The sequence below is a fragment of the Artemia sp. Qi Xiang Cuo genome, chromosome 11 (genome assembly GCF_049724085.1).
Source record: "Artemia sp. Qi Xiang Cuo chromosome 11, ASM4972408v1, whole genome shotgun sequence".
Classification (NCBI taxonomy): domain Eukaryota; kingdom Metazoa; phylum Arthropoda; class Branchiopoda; order Anostraca; family Artemiidae; genus Artemia; species Artemia sp. Qi Xiang Cuo.
Window position 1 is genome coordinate 42,742,492 of NC_142804.1, and position 17,900 is coordinate 42,760,391.

Consider the following 17,900-nt stretch of genomic DNA (forward strand, 5'->3'; position numbering starts at 1 on the left):
CTAAAACGGTCTTTTTCTTCTTCTTTTTTCCCAGCCTAGCGGGTTACTAGAACATCATAGAGAGATGCTTAAGAGCTCATTTAAAAGCTATTTCTCATATGTACGTAGTTTATATAAGTTCTACCGTCTGCAAGTGCCATGTGGCACGAAAAAGCCACTTTTTATGCTGTTTCTCGAGGGGTGGGATTAGCGGGCTACCAGAACATCTTAGATAGATTTTTGATAGTTGATTTAAAAATATTGCTAATATCTACGCTCTTCCTATAAATTCCACCATCTGCAAGTTTCAAATGACATTTAAAACGGCAAGTTTGGTGCCATGTCGCAAGCGGAAAAGCTGGAACTAGTGGGCTACCAGAACTATTTAGAGCGATGTTTAATGGCTCATTTGAAAACTTTTGCTCATATCTCCGTGCTTTTTACCAATTCTACCATCCGTAAGTGAGAAATAACGCTGACAACAACACTTTTGGTGCCACTTCTTAAGTGGAAAATCTTGGAGGCATAAAACGGAATCATTGTAATAATTATGGTCCAAAGCCCTTAACTGGAGGTTTGCAAGAACACCTCCCGCAAATTTCTCCTCTAGGCCCCCTTAATAAGCGAGGCAATTAAAGTCCTACAATCACCAATATATTAAATTACAAGAGGCGTGGTTCTGTTAGTAGAGCGCTGGACTTCAAATTAGATTATCATGCGTTCGATTCCAGCTTGGATTAGTTTTCAATCATGGTTTGTCCCTTTTTATGATAACTTTTTATGATTACTTATGATTGTCATTTTAAACCTATTACTCATGTCTACGTGCTTTTTACCAATTTTACCATCCAAAAGTGCCATATAGCACTAAAAACGGCACTTTCGGTACCACTTCTTAAGCGGAAGAGTTTGGAAACATAAAATAGTACCATTGCAATAATTATGGTCCAAAGCCCTTAACTGGAGTTTCATTATACCTCTCACATATACTCGCCCTCCAGGCCCTCTTAGTAAGTTTCATAAATCTCCTACTCATCTTAAAAGTGAAAGATTATTTTGAAAAAAAATTAACTAAAACTAAAAACTTTTCAACTGAAAATCTAAAAAAAAATAAAGCTTGAATGATCAACAGTTTTGAATTGAACCTTTGAACTTCACTCTGCAATGAAGCCTGTGTGCTAGTTCTAAAGGCGGTAATTGAGGGGAAAAGACGTTCTTGCCCCTTTAGTTTTTTGCTCCTGCCTAGGTTTTGAAAAACAACTTTTTTTCGTCATTTCATTGGAAAATAAAAAAAGATTTATCATAAAAAAAAAATGGGGGAAACAACCGAAAGTGCACTTTATGGAAATGTGCTATCAAGTCAAATTATAAAAAGTGATTAGGTATAAATATAAGCTTTTAAATAAGCCCTTAAACACCTCTCTTTTGTTACAGTAGCGTTCTAGTTTCTGCTAGTCAGTAGGTGATTTATAAAGCCCTGTCTTCATTATGGCTTTTTCAGGCGAAGTCGGTCGTGTAAAAACAACTTTTTGCTCATCGAAAAACCAAATTTCCTGAAACAAGTATATTGTTTTGTGAAGTATGGATGACGAAATTTATGTTATAGTCTGAAAGTTTTTCTTAGCTGTCAAGGAAGTTTGCAGTATTTTCTAGAGAGTAGAATGGCCCCTATTGACCCCGTACGAACTCCTTATAAGGGCATAGAATACTGACAGGGCACCAAATATGGGCATAGAGTCATTAGGGAGAACACGTGGTTAATGGGGTCAATGACCTAAATTTCCAAGGTGTGTCAACAACAACAACATCGACCTTGACATTCGCTGAGAGCGTACACTTACAACAATAACAACAACATCGACCTTGGAACACCTGTGCTGTCGACCTCAATTCACCTATCGTGAATCAATAATTTCCCTTAGAAACAACAAATTAATTTCCCCTTTCTTGACAGATCAATCAACCAATGACATCATCTGTCAGACTTTAAAAATTTTTGCATAGAAACGATTCTCCAGGAATAGATCCAAGTCATTAATGTCATTGCCTCGGAAACAACTCTTTTGGTCGAACTCCAAAGGATATTAATAACCAAAGGCCATGGAAACAATTCTCCAAGAAACATCTTAGCAATGAATTGTTATAGCACGGGAATCAGGTTTCTTATTAATTTGAAATGTAGGCGCGCAGAAATGTCAAAAACAAAGGGAACACGCTGAATTACGTTTAGGGATTATTTGGGATAAACTGTTTTAGACATGTTATGGAACCATTTCGGCAAAACAGTTAGAGACATTTTAAAAAATGATTTTTGAAGAGATTTTAGAAGAGAATTTAATGGTGAAACTCTGTGGTCGTTATAATACACAAGTTTCATTTGAACAGTGTTGTGAGGTCCTCTAACCCAACCCCAAAGGGTTCCAATCCTCCTACCCCAACCCCGAAGGAAGCCCCCGGTCCTCAAAGGCCCCCCCAAGCTCCCAAAGGGCTACCGGCACCTCCTAAGGCCCACCCAGACCCCCCAAGACCATCCCCGGGCCCCCAAAGGCCCATCGAGCGCACAAAGGACCAAAGGGGTCCCAAAGGCCCGCCACCGGTCCCCAACTGCCTCCTCCGGACCCCCACCCGGCCGCCCTGGGCCCCCAACCGGCTCCCTTTGCCCCCCAAGGCCCTCCCCCGGCCCCCCAAGGTCCCCCGGCCCCGAGAAGCGCCGCCGGGCTGCGCCGTGGGCCCAGAAAGCGCCGCAGGATGTGCCGCAGGGATGCGCCGCGGGTCAGGAAAGCGCCGCGGGGGATGCGCCGCAGGGAGGCACCGCAGGAAAGCGCCGCAGGATGTGCCGCAGGGATGCGCCGCAAAAAAAAAGTAAACTAAAAAGTAAAAATGTCGATCACAGAAGGACATCCTCCCCCAAGGGTGCCCCCAACCTCCTCCCCAGGCCCCCCAAAGGTCCCCGCGGCCTTTTTTTTTTATACTTTTTTTTTGGTTTATTATATACTTTATGACCAAGTTCCATTCATAATGTCATTCCTAAACCCATTTTCCAACCTCAAAGAGTCCCCTCCCCAATTCATAAATACTTTCTTGAATTTTTTAACATGCTATTTTTTTAACTTTTTACGTATCTTAAAATGACATGAAATATGCTTACGGCTCTACCAATCATACTCTGTGCTTGTTCATGGACACGACGTGGCTTTTCCACTGGTACTCTATGGCAGGTTATCGACACTAGCGAGTTTATTGCATGCATTAAATCAGTATTTTTTACGCAGTGGAAGGATCAACACACAATTCATATCTGTAAAAAGTGAAGACGAATTATTCGACGAAAGTATGTGCACATGAAAAAATCATTGTCATGTTGAACGCTGACAAGGAGAAATACCTGAACTATGAAACGAGTGCAAGTGGAGATCTTATTGGCAATGTATGCATACGTTGTCATGACAGTGAGGAGTTAAATTCCTTTGGTGTACCCAAGAATTTCCATCATGCAAGTGGTGGATATGTGAGAGTAACATTACCAGAGAAATTAGTAGTCAAAGAGAATGCCAACTTAAAAATAATAGTTGATGAAGAGGGACAACTTCTAGCTATTGGTTCTGGTAGCATGTTAGCCGTTGATAGATCTTATCGCAATTCTTCCGGTGTTAGCATTCGAATGAAAGCAAAAGGAAAAAGAAGACATGCATACAGCTGCATCAACATCATAAATCATATCATGTCAATGTGCCAAAACTGCTATATATTTAAAAACAATGTGACAATAGACAGTGAAATCGCAGGCAGAATAAAAAGGACGTTAGTAGACAATACCATCAACGAATATAAAGATGAATTGACGGAAAGTGAAGCGCAAGTGTACTAATAATGTATTTAACATATTTTTATATCATTATTCTACATGTCCTTATTTCATTAAAAATATCTTATGCGTTATTTTGTTAAGTGTTCATTATTTTTAGGGTATGCTAGAACGTCAAACGTTCAGAATATGTATTAAAAAGGTCAGAGATGTAAGAAAAATAATTTTAGAGATAATGATACTACTATTCCAAATTTTTCATAGAAGATAGAAAAGTTCAAGTTCTCTTCTGAATTTTACCAACAAACACAATTCAATTCTAATTTTACCAGAGAAAATAAAAAGATTCCACTCCAGTTTTAAGTTCACCAAGACATTAAAAAATTTAAAGTTCAGTTCTAAATTTTTCCTTAGAAGATAAGAAAAGTTATACTATGATAGGGATTATTTTCCATGAAGATAAAAAATTTCACTTTAATTCTAAATTTTCTTAAATTCAATTCCGACCTTTCTCAAAGAGATGAAAAGTTTTAAAGTTCTATTCCAAATATTTCCCCGGAAGGAGAAAAGTTCAACTTCGATTCTGAATTTTCCCATTTAAAATGAAACAAGTTATTTATAAATTCTATTTTCCCAAAATAATATAAAATTTTCAAATTAAATTCATATTTTTCTAAAATAGATTAAAAAATTTAAAATATTGTTCAAAATTTTTCTTATAAGATATAAAAGATAAAGTTATAATCTGAATTTTACCAAAGAACACTATTCAATTCTAATTTCTCCAGATGAAATAAAAAGCTTCCACTTCAGTTTTAAGTTTACCAAGACATTAAAAAATTTAAAGTTCAGTTCTAAATTTTTCCTTAGAAGATAGGAATAGTTATACTGTGATTGTGATTATTTTATATGAAGATAAAAAGTTTCACTTTAATTCTAAATTTTCTTAAATTCAGTTCCGACCTTTCTCAAAGATAGGAAAAAATTTAAAGTTCTGTTCAATATATTTTCTCGGAAGAAGAAAAGTTCAACTTCAATTCTGAATATTCTCATTGAAAATGAAATAAGTTATTGATCAATTCTATTTCCACAAAATAATATAAAAATTTTCCACTTCACTTCGGATTTTTCTCAGAGATGAAAAATTTAAAATACTATTCCAAATTTTTAATAGAAGATAGAAAAGTTCAAGTTCTCTTCTGAATTTTACCAACAAACACAATTCAATTCTAATTTCTCCAGAGAAGATAAAAAGCTTCCACTTCAGTTTTAAGTTCACCAAGACATAAAACATTTAAAGTTCTGTTCTAAATTTTTCTGTAGAAGATAGGAAAAGTTATACTATGATAGTTATTATTTTCTGTGAAGATAAAAAGTTTCACTTTAATTCTAAATTTTCTTAAATTCAGTTCCGACTTTTCACATAGAGATGAAAAAATTTAAAGTTCTGTTCCAAATTTTTCATAGAATATTGGAAAAGTTATACTCTGATCGTGAATATTCAAGTTCTCTTCTGAATTTTACCAAAGAACACACTTCAATTCTAATTTCTCCAGAGAAAACGAAAATCTTCCACTTCAGTTCATTATTTCACAAAGACATAAAGAAATTTCAAGTTCAATTCTAATTTTTCGGTGGAAGATGGAAAAAGTAATACCATACTTGTGAATATTTTCACGGAAGATAAAAAGTCCTAGTTCAATTTTAAATTTTCTCAACAAAGTCAATAAAATTTCAAGTTCTCTTCTTAATTTTCTAATTAAAAATGAAATTAGTCATTCATCATATCTATTTTTTCAAATTAATATAAAAATTCTCCACTTTAGTTCAGATCCGTCTCGAAGAGAGGAAAAATCTAAAATAATGTTCAAAATTTTCTCAACGAAACGAAGAAAAGTTCAATTTCTCGTCGGAATTTTACCAAAGAACACACTTCAATTCTAAATTTCTCCAGAGAAAATAAAAATCTTCCACTTCAGTTCTTTATTTCACAAAGACATAATGAAATTTAAAGTTCAATTCTAAATTTTCCGGTGTAAGATAGAAGAAGTTATACCTTACGTGTGAATATTTTCATGGAAGATAAAAAGTTCTAGTTCAATTTAAAATTTTCTCAACGAATTGTAAAAAAGTTCAAGTTCATATTCTGAACTTTACCAAAGAACACACTTCAATTCTAATTTCTCAAGAGAAAACAAAAATCTTCCACTTCAGTTCATTATTTCACAAAGACATAAAGAAATTTAAAGTTCAATTCTAATTTTTCGGTGGAAGATGGAAAAAGTAATATCATACTTGTGAATATTTTCACGGAAGATAAAAAGTTCTAGTTCAATTTTAAATTTTCTCAACGAAGTCAAGGAAAGTTCAAGTTCTCTTCTGAATTTTCTCAATGAAAAAAAAATTAGTCATTGATCATTTCTATTTTTCCAAATAATATAAAAATTTTCCAATTTATTTCAGATCTGTCTCGAAGAGATAAAAAATTTAAAATACTGTTCCAAATTTTTCACGGAAGATAAAAAAGTTCAAGTTCTCGTCGGAATTTTATCAAAGAACACAATTCAATTCTAATTTCTACAAAGAAAATAAAAATCTTCCACTTCAGTTCTTTATTTCACAAAGATATAAAGAAATTTAAAGTTCAATTTTAAATTTTTCGGTGGAAGATAGAAAAAGTAATACCATACTTGTGAATATTTTCCTGGACGATAAAAAGTTCTAGTTCAATTTAAAATTTTCTCAACGAAGTGAAGAAAAGTTCAAGTTCTCTTCTGAACTTTACCAAAGAACACACTTCAATTCTAATTTCTCCAGAGAAAACAAAAATCTTCCACTTCAGTTCTTTATTTCACAGACATAAAGAAATTTAAAGTTCAATTCTAATTTTTCGATGGAAGATAGAAAAAGTAATATCATACTTGTGAATATTTTCACGGAAGATAAAAATTTCTAGTTCAATTTAAAATTTTCTCAACGAAGTCAAGGAAAGTTCAAGTTCTCTTCTGAACTTTACCAAAGAACACACTTCAATTCTAATTTCTCCAGAGAAAACAAAAATCTTCCACTTCAGTTCTTTATTTCACAAAGACATAAAGAAATTTAAAGTTCAATTCTAAATTTTTCGGTGGGAAGATAGAAAAATTAATACCATACATGTGATTATTTTCACAGAAGATAAAAAGTTCTAGTTCAATTTAAAATTTTCTAAACGAAGTGAAGAAAAGCTAATGTTCTTTACTAAATTTTACCAAAGAAAACAATTAAATTCTAATTTGTCCAGAGAAAACAAAAATCTTCCACATCGGTTCTTTATTTCACAAAGACATTAAGAAATTTAAAGTTCAATTTTAAATTTTTTGGTGGGAGATAGAAAAATTAATACCATACTCGTGATTATTTTCACGGAAGATAAAAAGTTATAGTCAAATTTTAAATTTTCTCACTAAAGTGAAGAAAAGTTCATATTCTTTACTGAACTTTACCAAAGAACACAATTCAATTCTAATTTCTACAGAGAACATAAAAATCTTCCACTTAAGTTCTTTATTTCACAAAGACATAATGAAATTTAAAGTTCAATTCTAAATTTTTCGGTGGAAGATAGAAAAAGTAATACCATACTTGTGAATATTTTCCCGGAAGATAAAAAGTTTTAGTTCAATTTAAAATTTTCTCAACGAAGTGAAGAAAAGTTCAAGTTCTCTTCTGAATTTTACTAAAGAACACAATTCATTTCTAATTTCACCATAGAAAATAAAAATCTTACGATTCATTTATTTATTTAACAAAAGAAATAAAGAAATTTATTTTTAAATTATAAATTTTTCGGTGGAAGATATAAAAATTAATACAATACTTGTTAATATTTTCACGTAAGATAAAAAGTTCTAGTTCAATTTAAAATTTTCTCAACGAAGTGAAGAAAAGTTCAAGTTCTCTTCTGAACTTTACCAAAGAACACACTTCAATTCTAATTTCTCCAGAAAAAATAAAAATCTTCCACTTCAGTTTTAAGTTCCCCAAAGAAATAAAGAAATTTAAAGTTCTATTCTAAATTTTTAGATGGAAGATAGAAAAAGTAATACTATCACTGTGATTGTATTCCATGTAGATCAAAAGTTTCAATTTATTTATAATTTTTCTTAAATTCAGTTCTGATTTTTCTCAAAGAGATGAAAAATTTAAAGTTCATTTCTAAATTTTTCTCTAGAAGATAGGAAAAGTTATACTACGATTGTGATTATTTTCCAGTGAAGATAAAAAGTTTCACTTTAATTCTAATTTTCTTAAGTTCACTTCCGATTTTTCGCAAAGGGTTGAAAATTTTAAAGTTCTGTTCCAAATTTTTCATAGAAGATAGAAAAAGTTATACATTGATTTGAATATTCGACATGAAGATATGGAGCATCACTTTATTTCTGAGTTTTCTCGAAGAAGTGCAAAATGTTCAAGTTCTCTTCTGAATTTTCTTAAAGAAGTAAAAAAAGTTAGCTCAATTCTGAATTTTACCAATGAAAATGAAAAAAGCTTCCTATTCATTTCTTAAGTACTCAAAGAAATAAAAAATTCAAAGTTCTCTTTTAATTTTTCCAAGAAAATAACAAGGCTCCACTTCAGTTCTGTTTTTTTTTTCAAAGAGATAATAAATTCAAAGTTCTATTCTAATTTTAAATCTAATTTTGGCTCCTTTGTTTTATAGGTTTACCCATCAAATTTTCAAATTAGAAAAGGAGTGACTCGTTCTATTATTAAAGACAATCGTTCAAACTCCTTCATCTAACCTCCAAAACAATAGGTTAGGTTAAGTATAAACAAATATTAATAAATAAATAGAAACATTTCTACATGCTTAAGTTAGGTTAGGTTAGGTTAACTTATAATGAGTGCTCTTGATAAGTTAACCTAACCTTTTCCGGCGAGTATGGTTAGGTTAGGTTAGGCTAGATTAAGTTAGGTTAGATCAGGTTAGGTTAAGTTAGGTTAGGTTAGCCTACGGACGCTTCACTTAGGTTAGCTTAGGTTAGGTGAGAGACAGGTTAAAAGTTAGGTGTATGATTAGGTTAGATTAAGTTAGGTTAGGTTAAGTTAGGTTAGGCTAGGTTGGCCTACGTACGCGCGCGTACGTAGGCCAACCTAGCCTAACCTAACTTAACCTAACCTAACTTAATCTAATTTAAAAGTAACTTAAAAGTAATTAATTACTTTTTCTATCTTCCACCGAAAAATTTAGAATTGAACTTTAAATTTCTTTATGTCTTTTGTGAAATAAAGAACTGAAGTGGAAGATTTTTATTTTCTCTGGTGAAATTAGAAATGAATTGTGTTCTTTAGTAAATTTCAGAAGAGAACTTGAACTTTTCTTCACTTCGTTGAGAAAATTTTAAGTTGAACTAGAACTTTTTATTTTCCGGGAAAATATTCACAAGTATGGCATTACTTTTTCTATCTTCCACCGAAAAATTTAGAATTGAACTTTAAATTTCATTATGTCTTTATGAAATAAAGAACTTAAGTGGAAGATTTTTATTTTCTCTGTAGAAATTAGAATTGAATTGTGTTCTTTGGTAAAATTCAGTAAAAAACATGAACTTTTCTTCACTTCATTGAGAAAATTTAAAATTGGACTAGAACTTTTTATCTTCCGTGAAAATAATCACAAGTATGGTATTAATTTTTCTATCTCCCACCGAAAAATTTAGAATTGAACTTTAAATTTCTTTATGTCTTTGTGAAATAAAGAACTGATGTGGAAGATTTTTTTTTTCTTTGGAGAAATTAGAAGTTAATTGTTTTCTTTGGTAAAATTCAGTAAAGAACATGAGAATTTCTTAACTTCGTTGAGAAAATTTTAAATTGAACTAGAACTTTTTATCTTCCGTGAAAATAATCACAAGTATGGTATTAATTTTTCTATCCCCCACCGAAAAATTTAGAATTGAACTTTAAATTTCTTTATGTCTTTGTGAAATAAAGAAGTGAAGTGGAAGATTTTTGTTTTCTCTGGAGAAATTAGAATTGAAGTGTGTTCTTTGGTAAAGTTCAGAAGAGAACTTGAACTTTACTTGACTTCGTTGACAAAATTTTAAATTGAACTAGAAATTTTTATCTTCCGTGAAAATATTCACAAGTATGGTATTACTTTTTCTATCTTCCACCGAAAAATAAGAATTGAACTTTAAATTTCTTTATGTCTTTGTGAAATAAAGAACCGAAGTGGTAAATTTTTGTTTTCTCTGGAGAAATTAGAATTGAAGTGTGTTCTTTTGTAAAGTTAAGAAGAGAACTTGAACTTTTATTCACTTCTTTGAGGAAATTTTAAATTGAACTAGAGCTTTTTATTTTCCAGGAAAATTTTCACTCGTATGGTATTAATTTTTCTATCTTTCACCGAAAAATTTAGAATTGAACTTTAAATTTCTTTATGTCTTTGTGAAATAAGGAACTGAAGTGGAAGATTTTTATTTTCTCTGTAGAAATTAGAATTGAATTGTGTTCTTTGATAAAATTCCGATGAGAACTTGAACTTTTTTATCTTCCGTGAAAAATTTGGAACAGTATTTTATATTTTTCATCTCTTCGAGGCATATCTTAAATAAAGTTGAAAATTTTTATATTATTTGTAAAAATATAAATGATTAATGACTAATTTTTTTTTCATTGAGAAAATTTAGAAGAGAACTTGAACTTTCCTTGACTTCGTTGAGAAAATTTCAAATTGAAATAGAACTTTTTATCTTCCGTGAAAATATTCACAAGTATGATATTACTTTTTCCATCTTCCACCGAAAAATTAGAATTGAACTTTAAATTTCTTTATGTCTTTGTGAAATAATGAACTGAAGTGGAAGATTTTTGTTTTCTCTGGAGAAATTAGAATTGATGTGTGTTCTTTGGTAAAGTTCAGAATATGAACTTGAACTTTTCTTCAATTCGTTGAGAAAATTTTAAATTGAACTAGAACTTTTTATCTTCCGTGAAAATATTCACAAGTATGGTATTACTTTTTCTATCTTCCACCGAAAAATTTAGAATTGAACTTTAAATTTCTTTATGTCTTTGTGAAATAAAGAACTGAAGTGGAAGATTTTTATTTTCTCTGGAGAAATTAGAATTGAAGTGTGTTCTTTGGTAAAATTCCTACGAGAACTTGAACTTTTCTTCGCTTCGTTGAGAAAATTTGGAACAGTATTTTAGATTTTTCATCTCTTCGAGACAGATCTGAACTAAAGTGGAAAATTTTTATATTATTTGGAAAAAATAGAAATGATCAATGACTAATTTCTTTTTCCTTGAGAAAATTCAGAAGAGAACTTGAACTTTCCTTGACTTCGTTGAGAAAATTTTAAAATGAACTAGAACTTTTTATCTTCCGTGAAAATATTCACAAGTATGGTATTAATTTTTCTATCTTCCACCGAAAAATTTAGAATGGAACTTTAAATTTCTTTATGCCTTTGTGAAATAAAGAACTGAAGTGGAAGATTTTTATTTTCTCTGGAGAAATTAGAATTGAAGTGTGTTCTTTGGTAAAATTCCAAAGAGAACTTGAACTTTTCTTCGCTTCGTTGAGAAAATTTGGAACAGTATTTTAGATTTTTCATCTCTTCGAGACAGATCTGAACTAAAGTGGAAAATTTTTATATTATTTGGAAAAAATAGAAATGATCAATGACTAATTTCTTTTTCATTGGGAAAATTCAGAAGAGAACTTGAACTTTCCTTGACTTTGTTGAGAAAATTCTAAATTGAACTAGAACTTTTTATCTTCCGTGAAAATATTCACAAGTATGGTATTACTTTTTCCATCTTCCACCGAAAAATTAGAATTGAACTTTAAATTTCTTTATGTCTTTGTGAAATAATGAACTGAAGTGGAAGGTTTTTGTTTTCTCTGGAGAAATTAGAATTGAAGTGTGTTCTTTGGTAAAATTCAGAAGAGAACTTGGATATTCACGATCAAAGTATAACTTTTCCAATATTCTATGAAAAATTTGGAACAGAACTTTAAATTTTTTCATCTCTATGTGAAAAGTCGGAACTAAATTTAAGAAAATTTAGAATTAAAGTGAAACTTTTTATCTTCACGGAAAATAATCACTATCATAGTATAACTTTTCCTATCTTCTACAGAAAAATTTAGAACAGAACTTTAAATTTTTTATGTCTTGGTGAACTTAAAACTGAACTGGAAGCTTTTTATCTTCTCTGGAGAAATTAGAATTGAATTGTGTTTGTTGGTAAAATTCAGAAGAGAACTTAAACTTTTCTATCTTCTATGAAAAATTTGGAATAGTATTTTAAATTTTTCATCTCTTTGAGAAAAATCTGAAGTGAAGTGGTAAATTTTTATATTATTTTGGGAAAATAGAATTGATCAATAACTTATTTCATTTTCATTGAGAAAATTCAGAATCGAAGTTGAACTTTTCTTCTTCCGAGAAAATATATTGAACAGAACTTTAAATTTTTTCCTCTCTTTAAGAAAGGTCGGAACTGAATTTAAGAAAATTTAGAATTAAAGTGAAACTTTTTATCTTCATAGAAAATAATCACAATCAAAGTATAACTATTCCTATCTTCTAAGGAAAAATTTAGAACTGAACTTTAAATTTTTTAATGTCTTGGTAAACTTAAAACTGAAGTGGAAGCTTTTTATTTCCTCTGGAGAAATTAGAATTGAATTGTGTTCTTTGGTTAAAATCAGATTAGAACTTGATCTTTTCTATCTTCTAAGAAAAATTTGGAACAATATTTTAAATTTTTTCATCTCTTTGAGAAAAATCTGAATTGAAGTGGAAAATTTTATATTATTTTGGGAAAATAGAATTGATCAATAGCTTATTTCATGTTCATTGAGAAAATTCAGAATCTAAGTTGAACTTTTCTTCTTCCGGGGAAATATTTGGAATAAAACTTTAAATTTTTTCATCTCTTTGGGAAAGGTCGGAATTTAATTTAGGAAAATTTAAAATTAAAGTGAAATTTTTTATCTTCATGGAAAATAATCACTATCATAGTATAACTTTTCCTATCTTCTAAGGAAAAATTTAGAACTGAACTTTAAATTTTTTAATGTCTTGGTGAACTTAAAACTGAAGTGGAAGCTTTTTATTTTCTCTGGTGAAATTAGAATTGAATTGTGTTTGTTGGTAAAATTCAGAAGAGAACTTGAACTTTTCTATCTTCTATGAAAAATTTGGAATAGTAGTATCATTATCTCTAAAATTATTTTTCTTACATCTCTGACCTTTTTAATACATATTCTGAACGTTTGACGTTCTAGCATACCCTAAAAATAATGAACACTTAACAAAATAACGCATAAGATATTTTTAATGAAATAAGGACATGTAGAATAATGATATAAAAATATGTTAAAAACATTATTATACATTATTAGTACACTTGCGCTTCACTTTCCATCAATTCATCTTTATATTCATTGATGATATTGTCTGCTAATGTCCTTTTTATTCTGCCTGCGATTTCACTGTCTATTGTCATATTATTTTTACATAGATAGCAGTTTTGATAAAATGACAGGATATGATTTATGATGTTGAAGCAGCTGTATGCATGTCTTCTTTTTCCTTTTGCTTTCATTCGAATGCTAACACCGGAAGAATTGCGATAAGATCTATCAACGGCTAACATGCTACCAGAACCAATAGCTAGAAGTTGTCCCTCTTCATCAACTATTATTTTTAAGTTGGCATTCTCTTTGACTACTAATTTCTCTGGTAATGTTACTCTCACATATCCACCACTTGCATGATGGAAATTCTTGGGTACACCAAAGGAATTTAACTCCTCACTGTCATGACAACGTATGCATACATTGCCAATAAGATCTCCACTTGCACTCGTTTCATAGTTCAGGTATTTCTCCTTGCCAGCGTTCAACACGACAATGATTTTTTCATGTGCACATACTTTCGTTGAATAATTCATCTTCACTTTTTACAGATATGAATTGTGTGTTGATCCTTCCACTGCGTAAAAAATACTGATTTAATGCACGCAATAAACTCGCTAGTGTCGATAACCTGCCATAGAGTACCAGTGTAAAAGCAGCGTCGTGTCCATAAACAAGCACAGAGTATGATTGATAGAGCCGTATACATATTTCATGTCATTTTAAGATACGTAAAAAGTTAAAAAAATACCATGTTAAAAAATTCAAGAAAGTATTTATGAATTGGGGAGGGGACTCTGTGAGGTTAGAAAATGGGTTTAGGAATGACATTATGAATGTAACTTGTTAAGAAAGGATATAAAAAAGCAATAAAAAAGTATTAAAAAAAATGGCGCGGGGACTCTTTGGGGGGGCTGGGGGAGGGGGTTGGGGGGACAGTGGGGGGAGGGTGCCCTTCTGTGATCGAAATTTTTACTTTTTAGTTTACTTTTTTTTTGTGGTGCATCCCCTGCAGCGCATCCTGTGGCACTTTCCTGCGGTGCGTCCCTGCAGTGCATCCCCTGCGGCACGTTCCTGACCCGCTGTGCATCCCTGCGGCACATCCTGCGGCACTTTCCTGGCCCACGGCGCATCCCGGCGGCGCTTCTCTGGTCCGGGGGACCGTTGGGGGCCGGGGGAGGGCCTTTGGGGGCAAAGGGAGGACCTTGGGGGCACAGGGCGGGCCTTTGGGGGTCCGGGGGGGCAGTTGGGGACCGGTGGAGGGCCGTTGGGACCCTGTTGGTCCTTTGGGAGCTCGATGGGCCTTGGGGGGCCGGAGGTGGATCTTGGAGGGGGTGGGGGGGCCGGGGGAGGCGCGGGGGGCCCGGGGGGCGCTGGGAGGGTCTTTGCGGCCCAGGGGCTTCCTTCGGGGTTGGGGTAGGAGGATTGGAACCCTTTGGGGTTGGGTTAGAGGACCTCACAACACTGTTCAAATGAAACTTGTGTATTATAACGACTACAGAGTTTCACCATTAAATTCTCTTCTAAAATCTCTTCAAAAATCATCTTTTAAAATGTCTCTAACTGTTTCGCCGAAATAGTTCCATAACCTGTCTAAAACAGTTTCGCCCAAATAATCCCTAAACGTAATTCAGCGTGTTCCCTTTGTTTTTGGCATCTCTGCGCTAATGCATTTCAAATTAATAAGAAACCTGATTCCCGCGCTATAACAAGTCATCGCTAAGATGTTTCTTGGAGAATTGTTTCCATGGCCTTTGGTTATTAATATCCTTTGGAGTTCGACCAAAACAGTTGTTTCCGAGGCAATGACATTAATGACTTGGATCTATTCCTGGAGAATCGTTTCAATGCGAAAATTTTTAAAGTCTGACAGATGATGTCATTGGTTGATTGATCTGTCAAGAAAGGGGAAATTAATTTGTTGTTTCTAAGGGGAATTATTGATTCACGATAGGTGAATTGAGGTCGACAGCACAGGTGTTCCAAGGTCGATGTTGTTGTTGTTGTTGTAAGTGCACTCTCTCAGCGAATGTCAAGGTCGATGTTGTTGTTGTTGACACACCTTGGAAATTTAGGTCATTGACCCCATTAACCACGTGTTCTCCCTAATGACTCTATGTCCATATTTGGTGCCCTGTCAGTATTCTATGCCCTTATAAGGAGTTCGTACGGGGTCAATAGGGGCCATTCTACTCTAGAGGTGTCTTATCTCCCCTAGATTGGTGATAATTAGAAATTATATTAAAAATAAGTTTTCAACTGAAACTAATGAGTGCCATTAAAACTGAAAACGAACATACCTTATTCTGTATAAATAAAAAAGATCATGGCAGCGTTGTTTCTACATTAAATTTTAATAAAAAAGAACAAAGATTAATTTAAAAAACAAAGCTTTTCCGAGGGAAGTAAAGAGTGAAGTTGAAACTTAAAACGAACAAAAATTATCACTTCACAGCCTATCTAACATAAATCAATAAAATTAGTGCAAGTAAATAAACTGGTGATATATCCCTATGTTTGTAGGTTTACAGAAAACTAGCGCTTTACTGAAAACACAAAATCCAAGTATAAGAAACAAGAATATTGATTTAGGAGTCAAAAGTAAATACGTAGCCTCACAACAGCAAACTAATCTATAAGATTTTTCATAGTCCTACAGCAGCTATGATATCAGTAACTTTCAGTATACAATAAAAATTATCTTAAAAACTTAGGAATAAAAATAATGAGTTGACAGTCATTAAACAGCAGAAAAAATAATGGATTGATTTATCAGGTAACATCTTGGTCTCACCTAGTATCATAGGCAGCGCAATAGCGCTGCCTAAGTAAAGAACGATGTTGGCACAATGTATTATTTTTTTTTGTTTCCATACCCGGGCACTTCGTATCGAAGGAGGTGTCGTAGAAACTTCGAAAAGGGCTTATTTGATTGAAAATTGGAGTGGCTAGTGCCATTTTTAATAGTCGAAAGTGATTGGAGGGCAACTATCCCCCGCTCATCATTCTCCCAAACACATCCAATCAAAAATTTCAGATAGCCATTTTGTTCAGCGTAGTTGATTTCCAGATAGAAAATATTTTTTTTAGGAGGACACTCCCCCACAACCCTCGGGGCATGGGTTTTAAGTTATGCCCTGAGGGCAAATAAGAACGATGTTGGCACAATAGTAGAGATGGGGGTGCCAGTCGTGACAGGACTCCATATATGGGCATAGCCTCCCTAGGGAGAATGATTGCGTAATGGGGTCAATGACCTCTTTTTCCAAGGTCGATTTATTTGATGTTTCTATGTGTAATAGCTCCGGGGCGAAGGTTGTACATGTGCATTGAATTCTAACGGGAGCAATGTTATTGATGTAGGACTCGAGGGGGAAGTGAATTTCCGAGAAATTGATTGCGTAATCGAAGGGGAAGTGAATTTCCGAGAACTTGATTGCGTAATCGAGGGGAAGTGAATTTCCGAGAAATTGATTGCGTAATCGAAGGGGAAGTGGATTTCCGAGAAATTGATTGCGTAATCGAAGGGGAAATTAAGAAACATTAACATGCCTTCTTTAATCTGTGATTTACATAATCGCTAGGGGAAATTATTGATTCACGAGCGTGGGGAATTAAGAAACAAACATGGCTTCATTGTTGTTTGGCTAGCCTGGCCTGAGAACTTGATTTACATAATCGCTAGGGGGACTTATTGATTCACGAAGGGGAGAATTAAGAAACATTAAGGCTTCTTTAATCTTTAGGCCTGAGGGATTTATTTATTATTGTTGTTTTGGACAAGTGCATGCTAGGGGTGAATGTCAAGGTGTCCTGGAACAGGAAACAGTTAGATCACGTGTTTCCTTCTCAGCCAATCAACGAGTCGGATACATCCTCCTTCTCAGCCAATCAGAGACGTGCTTACATATGATTTTCCCGTTACATAACAATTCACCCTTGAGATTTCGTATATAACGGGTATGCAATGCGATTCAATTATCAGAAAGTATTTTGACGCTGTGTAAACAACAATGGATAAATTTGATGAACTTGAAGCCTTGGCAACTTCAATTTACCATGTAAGTACATTTTTATTTTCAAACAAATTTTCCTTGGACATCCTTCACTCTATATTTCCAGCTAGATCCCCCCTCCTTCCACCATTGTTTTACAATCCCAAATTCTCGCAAAAAGAAATACTTATCCTTCCCTCTATATTTCCACCTAAATCCCCCCCCCCCCCCACAACAAACTATACAATCTTTATACTCGATGTAAATAAATTCCATTCCCTCTATATTTCCCGCTCACCACCCCCCCCCCCCCCACCCCCCTCTACACCCGCCACTAGATGAGGTTTTTACTCGATAAAAAGCGTAAAAGACTCTCATTTTTCGTAATGTAAACCCCATCCTTCCTTCCCCCTCTGTTTACGACCATAATTCTGTTTTTGATAAATTCCATATCTTATCTAAAAGCAACTGTCAACTTTCTGTCAGTCCCTTAATATACAGTCCTCTATGGCTTGACTTACAGATTTCTTGCAACTATTTAATTATCTGATAATTACTGACACCCCTTTTAAAGTACATCCGGCTTTGATAAATATAAAAGAATTTGGATAGCTGCTTAACCAAAGGTTTCTCTTTAAGAAAAAGATATATTGCTTTATTATGCGTAAATTGAATAGTATTTTTACCATATCTTGCGGTGTGG

At 33.2% G+C, this 17,900-nt stretch overlaps 1 protein-coding gene across 1 annotated transcript in view; it reads left to right on the forward strand.

The window, feature by feature from the left end:
* The first annotated feature begins 319 nt into the window (after window positions 1-319).
* Window positions 320-17,900, forward strand: part of LOC148946994 (puromycin-sensitive aminopeptidase-like) — a 53,146-nt gene continuing 35,565 nt past the window's right edge. The window contains exon 1 of the mRNA XM_089096483.1: window positions 320-437. Coding sequence (XP_088952609.1) covers window positions 320-437 — 118 coding nt within the window. The remainder of the gene's footprint in view (window positions 438-17,900) is intronic.